The sequence below is a fragment of the Olea europaea genome, chromosome 12, assembly GCF_002742605.1.
Source record: "Olea europaea var. sylvestris chromosome 12, O_europaea_v1, whole genome shotgun sequence".
NCBI lineage: Eukaryota > Viridiplantae > Streptophyta > Magnoliopsida > Lamiales > Oleaceae > Olea > Olea europaea.
In genome coordinates this window covers 28,830,038-28,837,234 of record NC_036248.1, presented here as the reverse complement: position 1 = coordinate 28,837,234, position 7,197 = coordinate 28,830,038, and the positions used below count along the sequence as shown (strand labels likewise).

The 7,197-nt window shown below is 36.0% G+C and overlaps 1 protein-coding gene across 1 annotated transcript; it reads right to left on the bottom strand.

The window, feature by feature from the left end:
• Nucleotides 1-2,808: 2,808 nt before the first annotated feature.
• LOC111406875 lies at nt 2,809-6,401 on the bottom strand. The gene is made up of 8 exons (XM_023036239.1): nt 6,064-6,401; nt 5,661-5,804; nt 5,253-5,558; nt 5,131-5,183; nt 4,901-5,037; nt 4,832-4,857; nt 3,526-3,733; nt 2,809-3,357 (listed from the first exon to the last, which is right to left on the bottom strand). The coding sequence occupies exons 1-8, from the start codon at nt 6,399-6,401 to the stop codon at nt 2,809-2,811; spliced, it is 1,761 nt and encodes a 586-aa protein (XP_022892007.1).
• Between the last annotated feature and the right edge of the window lie 796 nt (nt 6,402-7,197).

Below are 7,197 nucleotides of genomic sequence, written 5' to 3'. Positions count from 1 at the left end.
CTTCCATGGAGTTTCTTAGCTAAAGATGAGAGAAAATTGGAGTTCAAGTTCAATCCCCCACGTTCAGGAGTGTTTTCGGGCTTAAGAAACATGTCAAAACGTGTTTTCAAAAGTGATGGTGTCAATTTAGGAATTTGACAAATTTGGTCTTAGAGGATAACTATGCGACCGCATAGTTATAATCCATGCAGTCACATAGAACAAATGTGTAGCGCCCAAAAGTTCCCTGAACCATTCTATGCGGTCGCATAGCTTTTGAACTATGCGACCATATAGTTCAAAAAAATTTCATTCGGACTACTTTTAATATTTTGGCCATAAATTTTTCTCTCGATATCCGATTGAGGTGATTTAAGTTGCATTGGAAAGCTAACTCAAAGGGCTATAACTTTTCTTCAGAAGTCTTCTTCAATTCTATCATTTTTCATGTCAAAAATGGGTCTAAACATGAGGCTAAAAATCGGTGCGTAACTTTTTTAATTGGGAATTGATTTGTGACGATATTATGGTCGTATTTCACTTCTTTTGATTTCAAATTACATCCAATTGACTCATAACTTTCTTGAATCATCATTCCATGGCCCGTCTCATTATTGATTATTTGCAACTTGGTCCCTGAACTTTCGCTTTCTTCCACTTTGGCCCCTTTTTACTCATTTCTTCGAAATTTCACATTTTCCATCAAATTGCGACCTAGATCAAAACATAAGAATAATAAGTTTATTTTGACATCAAATAATAATATGAATACAGCACTTAAGAGGAAAAAATATCTTATTTTACACTCTTATCATACCCCTCAACTTACTTATTGCTAGTCCCTAGCAATTTATTGGAAAACGAGAAATTGAGTGATTGGTCCATGATAAGAATGAAATTATTAAGTTCCAACTTAATTGCAATTCATGCTCTTTTCAAACTCAGAACCATAAGAACTTAACAATGTCATGATCATCAAGATATTAAAAATATTTGCCAAATGTGTGTGTTTGTGTGTCAAGTCATACCCTAACACATGCAACATCAAGTATATCTCGAGCTGAAAGTTCAGCTCCATAACTCACGGGTATCAAAGTGTTTAGTGCGGTTTTTTTCTCTATGGAGTTGAGAAAGGGATACACTCAAAATTTGGAGGCTTAAATATTTATGAATGAGCAACAAGCGAACATTGATGTTATGATAGGCATACTGTCAAATGAAAATTCATCACTTTCTTACCACAATTATACTTGGGATCAAAATCGTCAATGTATAGAGTTGTAATGTGGTTTGGATTAGGCTATATGAAAATAAGGATATAAAGATTCAAGGACTTCCAAACATGTAGCTAGGCATCTCATCAAGCACCTCGATAGATTACATCTTTCGATCAATACGCTCTTCAATATTTCAACCCCAAAATCAATCAATTTTTTTGACTCCTTTTTTTTTTTTTTTTTAAGGGATGTTTTATTTGAGCACATACTAACTCTTGTCATTTTCTTGCTTCTATTTTTCACAAATAAGCATTCAATACTTACTACAAGTTTAGAAGTAAAAAATTGGGTAAATATATGGATAAACTGTACTCCAATGTGGAGAAGTGTGTATAACATGGGTATATGAAGAAAAGGCTATACATGTGTGTAAGGCTTGACATGGTTCTTAGGGCTTGTAATTATTGAAAAAGAAGGCTTGAAAGACTTATATGTTAATCCTAAATTGACCTTCATCATTTTTCAAGTAACTTACCATCTTACCACAAACTATATATTCTCAAAAGAGTTTCCAATTCACAAAATCAATGACTACTCATTGCTATTTTAGTGCTAGGTAGCTCTTGATCCTCACTGACCCTTACAAAAAAACATCAGCAAGAAACTATATTGGCTACATGTGTTAAACCACTATCTTACCAAAACGCTTGTATGCGCAAAAAGATTAAGCAAATATCTCAACATCCAAAATTTCATAAACAACATTAATTTTTAGTGGCATATATTGTCATTCAAGAACATGTAATGAATTAGGGACTTAAAAAAAATTTAGACCAAAATTTCATTTAAATCATGTAATTCACAACAAAATTTAAGTTAAACTCCCCCAACTAAACATTGCATTGTCCTCAATATAAAAATATATCTGTCAACTAGAGTTAAGGAAATATGTCACCTGAATGCCGAAGCGAATCACATGAGCTAAAGTATAGGAAGCCTGAAAGTCTCCAATGGAAAGGGTGATGCGAAAAATGAAAATAAACTAAAAAAATGCAAAATACACTAAAAAAAATATGAAACTAATATATAGAAATACAAAGTGAAAAATGAACATGAAGTGTGTCATGGGTGGTAAATCGAGTCTGCAAGAGGAATTTCTCCCAATGCAGGCACCTGTTGCTCATAGAGTATTTTGAGTTTTTGTCCATTCACTTTGAATACCCTACCATCATTAGGGTCCTCAATTTCAACCTCCCCATTCTCAAAAGCTCGTGATACGACAAAGGGACCAGTTCACCTAGAGCAGAGTTTTCCCGAGTGCTTGTGAAATCTAGAATCATACAAGTATACTTTCTGGTTTGGTTCAAAAGTATTTTTCACAATATTTTTTATCGTGAAATGCTTTCATTTTTGACTTGTGGATTCTAGAACTTTCATAGGCATCATTTCTTAACTCCTCTAACTCACTCAATTGAAATTTTTTATGTTTCCATCCCTCTTCTAGATCAAAGTTGAAGTGTTTAATGGCCCAAAAGGCTCGGTGCTCAAGTTCGACAAGTAAATGACAAGGCTTTCCAAAGATTAGTCTATAAGGTGCCATGCCTAGAGAAGTTTAAAAAGTTGTATGGTAAGCCCAAAGTGCATCATTCAGTCTCAACGACCAGTCCTTACGATTAAGGTTCACCGTCTTTTTCAAAATTTGCTTAATTTCCCCATTACCCAATTCTACTTGTCCACTATTTTGTGGGTGATAAGAAGTGGAAATTTTATAAATCGCCCCATACTTTTTCATTAGTGCCTCAAATGAACGGTTGCAAAAGTGTGTGCCTCTATCACTAACGATAACACGTGGTGTACCAAATCGAGACAAAGCATTTTCTTTAAGGAATTTAACAACTGTTTTATTGTCATTGGCTCCACAAACAACCGCCTCTACCCACTTAGACACATAGTCTACAGCTACAATGATGTATAAATAGCTAAAAGAGGATGGAAAGGGTCCCGTAAAGTCAATGCACCAACAATCAAACACTTCAACTACTAAAATGGGATTTAAAGGCATCATATTACTGTGAGAAATAGCACCTAGTTTTTGATACCTCTCACAAGATCTACAATAGGCATCAGTGTCTTTAAACAAGGTGGGCCAATAAAAATCACACTGCAAAATTTTTGCAGTAGTCTTTTTCATAAAAAAGTAGCCCCCACAAGCTTGGGTATGGGAAAAATCTAGTACACTGGGTATCTCTTCATCAGGAACACATCATCTCAATATTTGGTCGAGACAATATTTAAATAAACAGTGGTCATTCCAATAAAAGTTACGTACCTCAACTAAAAATTTTCTCATATCCTGTGCACTCCTCTCCTTTGGGATTTCACCTGCAGCTAAGTAATTCACAATATTAGCAAACCATGGTAGAGAAGAGATAGTAAATAAATTTTCATCAGGAAATTCATCTCTAATTGGCAAGGTGTTTGAGTTGTCTTCAAATGTCAGCCTTGACAGATGGTCTGCTGATAATGATGTCAAATTCCTGCAAAAGCAAGATCCAACATATTAGTCTTGCCTTAGCATCTTTCTTTGCAAGAAAGTGCTTAGGGCTGCATGATCTATGAAAATAGTAATGGGAGAGTTAATCAAACAGGATCGAAACTTATCAAGCGCAAAACTTACCGCTAGTAGTTCTTTTTCAGTAGTGGAATAATTCATTTGAGCACTATTTAAAGTTTTACTAGCATAGCGAATCACAAAAGGCTTACCTTCTTTTCGTTGCCCTAGAACAGCAACTACCGCAAAGTCACTAGTATCACACAATTTCAAATGGCAATGTCCAATCTGGTGGTTGCATTATGGGTACGAAGGTGAGTTTACCAATCAACAATTCAAATGCATTTTGACATTCAGGTGTCCATTCAAAAGTCACATCTTTATTTATCAAGTTACATAGGGGTCTATATATGGATGAGAAATTTTGTATAAAACTCCTATAAAAACCTGCATGACCAAGAAATGATCTAATGTCCTTTACTGTCTTGGGTGTAGGCAATTTAGAGATCAATTCAATCTTTGACTTATCTACTTATATCCCTCTTGAAGAAATAACATGCCCTAAGACAATACTGGAACACATCATGAAATAACATTTTTCCCATTCAAAACTAAGCCTTTTTCTTCACATCTAGCCAAGACTCTTTTCAAATTTAACAAACATGGATCAAAGGAGGTCCCAAAAATAGTCAAGTTATCCATAAAAACTTCCATGTAATCCTCTACCATATCACTAAACATACTCATCATACATCTTTGAAATGTAGTAGAGGCATTGCAAAGTCCAAATGGCATTCTACAAAATGCAAAGGTACCAAAAGGACACGTGAATGTGATTTTTTCCGGGTCTTCTAAAGCAATCTCAATTTGATAGTATCATGAATAGCCATCTAGTAAACAGTAAAAGGGATGACTAGCCACACGTTCGAGTATTTGGTCCAAAAAGGGAAGGGAAAATGGTCTTTGTGAGTGGCAGTTAACTTCCAATAATCAATGCACATGCGCCAACCAATTACCATTTTCGTAGGGACGAATTCACCTACTTCATTTTTTACTTCAGTGACACCTAACTTCTTGGGACTACCTGTGTAAGACTAACCCATTTACTATCTACAATTGGGTAAATGATTCTTGTGTCTAGCAATTTAAGTACCTCATTCTTTATCACTTCCTTCATTGTGGGGTTTAGTCTACTTTGTGGTTCTCTCCTAGGATTAGTCCCTTCCTCTAGATGAATTATATGGGAACAAATTAAAGGACTAATACCTTTGATGTCGGTTATGGTCCACCCTAATGCAGATTTGTGTTTATTCAGAATGTTTAAAAGTTGTTTACATTGTAATACATCCAATTCTGACGAAATAATGACAGGAAAGGTATCACCTGGTCCGAGGAACACATGTTTCAGTCCTGTAGGAAGTTGTTTCAATTCTGGCCTAGAGTTTTCAATACTTGATTGTTTCTATCCTCCAGTCCTTTTCGGCAATTCCTCAAACTTGGGTTACCATGGTGAAGTTCTGTGGTCCTGTAATTTTGCAAAAATAGCACAAATGTTAGCATACTCATCAACATTAAAACCATATGAAATTTCATAATTTAGGTGAAAAGAGTTCAAAAGATCATAATCAATTGTTGTGGATGCTTCCTCTTGAGCGAATGCATCAATCATGTAGGTTTGATGGCATTTATTAGCTTCCGTAGGTTCTTTTGTGACATGGAAAATATTGACTTCTAGAGTCATATTTTCAAGTGTCAGCTTCATCAAACAATTCTTGCAATTGATAAGAGCGTTAGCTGTAGCAAGGAAAGTTCTACCAAGTATAATAGGGATTTTGGAGTTAACATCTACCTCAAACTTCACATCTAATACCAAGAAATCAACGGGGTAGTAAAGTTTCTCAACCTAAACTAACACATCCTCAACTACTTCCCTTGGTTGTATGGTGGACCGGTCAGCTAATTGTAGAACCATTGAGGTGGGTTTCATCTCTCCTAGACCTAACAACAAGTATATAGCATATGGCATGAGGTTGACATTAGTTTCGAAATCAAGAAGGCTTGTGCAAACTCACAGTTCCCAATGACACAAGAAATGGTAGGACAACCAGGGTCCTTATACTTTGGTGAGATACTTTGTTGTATCACAACACTCACTTGCTTGGTCAAGAAGGCAATTTTTTTTTATATGATGCTTCCTTTTTACGGTGCAGAAGTCTTTAAGGATTTTAGCATATGTAGGAACTTGAGAGATCACATGCAAGAGAGGCAAATTGATTTTGACTTGTTTGAGATGTTCTAGGATTTCATTATGCTGACCTGTTGATTTCAAAGTAGACTTGAGAGCTTGAGGAAATTCTAGCTAGGTTTTCCACTACTTCCTCACTAGGACTACTCTCGTTAGGCTTACTTGGCTCTTTTTCATTCTCTCTAAATGGAGGGGTTGGTTCTACAACCTTCTCTAATCTAGTGGTTATGGCATTCACCTCCTTAAAATTCGTCTCTTTGGATCTTGAGGTTTGTACCATGTGTTGCCTTTTTGGGTTTGGTTGAGCTTGAGCTGAAAACTTTTCATGTTCCCCTACAGCTAAGGCATTGGTTAACTTCGACATATGATTCTTTATCTCTTTGTTTTCCTCAACCAAGTGGCCAATCATAGTCTCAAATTTTTTATTTGTTTTACCTTGTGCCTTAATAAATGCATGTAAAATATCTTCTAAGGAATTCATCGACAATGTGGATTGACGTGGGGGTGCATTGTAAACTCTATTGGATTGGGTAGATATTCCATGGCCTCATCCATGTCTTTTTGTAAGAAGTCGTCTAGATACTCTATGGCTTCATCCAGGTCTTTTTGTAAGAAGTCTCCATTACACATCATTTCAACAAATTGACGCTCCCTAGGTGTTAGACCCTCATAAAAGTAAATCACCACACACTAACTCTCATATCCATGTTGGGGACAAAGGGTTTGCAACTCTTTGTATCTCCCCCAGGTTTGGTATAAGGTTTCACTATCCTTTTGGGCAAATGAGGAAATTTGCTTCTTAAAGACAGTAGTCTTATGATGGGGATAATATTTGCCAAAGAAAGCTTGGGTCATTTCAGCCCAAATTCCAATTGAACGTGTTTTCAATGAATATAACTAGCTTTTTGCTCGTTCTTTGTGTGAAAATGGGAAAAATTTAAGCCTGATTGCATCCATTGTACCACGTTAATTATGGAAGGTTGCAACCACTTTCTCAAATTCCCAAATATGCACGTATGGATTCTCATTTTCAAGTCCATGAAAAATGGGAAGAATTTGAATCATTCCCGATTTTAGGTCTATACGTGGTATATTGGTGGGAACATAATGCAAGATGGCGTGGAAGTGCGTGTTGGGTGAAGGTAATCATGTAGGGTCCTATAGGGCGCATCGCCGTGCTCACTATCGCTTATTGTGTTGTGCAA

Excerpts from the sequence above, each read along its gene's own strand:
- LOC111406875 (XM_023036239.1), bottom strand. The coding sequence starts at position 6,401 with ATGATTGGCCACTTGGTTGAGGAAAACAAAGAGATAAAGAATCATATG. Across the intron at positions 5,805-6,063 it reads GTCTACTTTGAAATCAACAG|CCTTCTTGATTTCGAAACTA; the intron begins GTCAGCATAATG and ends AGTTTGCACAAG. Across the intron at positions 3,734-4,831 it reads AATGGGTTAGTCTTACACAG|GAATTTGACATCATTATCAG; the intron begins GTAGTCCCAAGA and ends TTGCTTTTGCAG.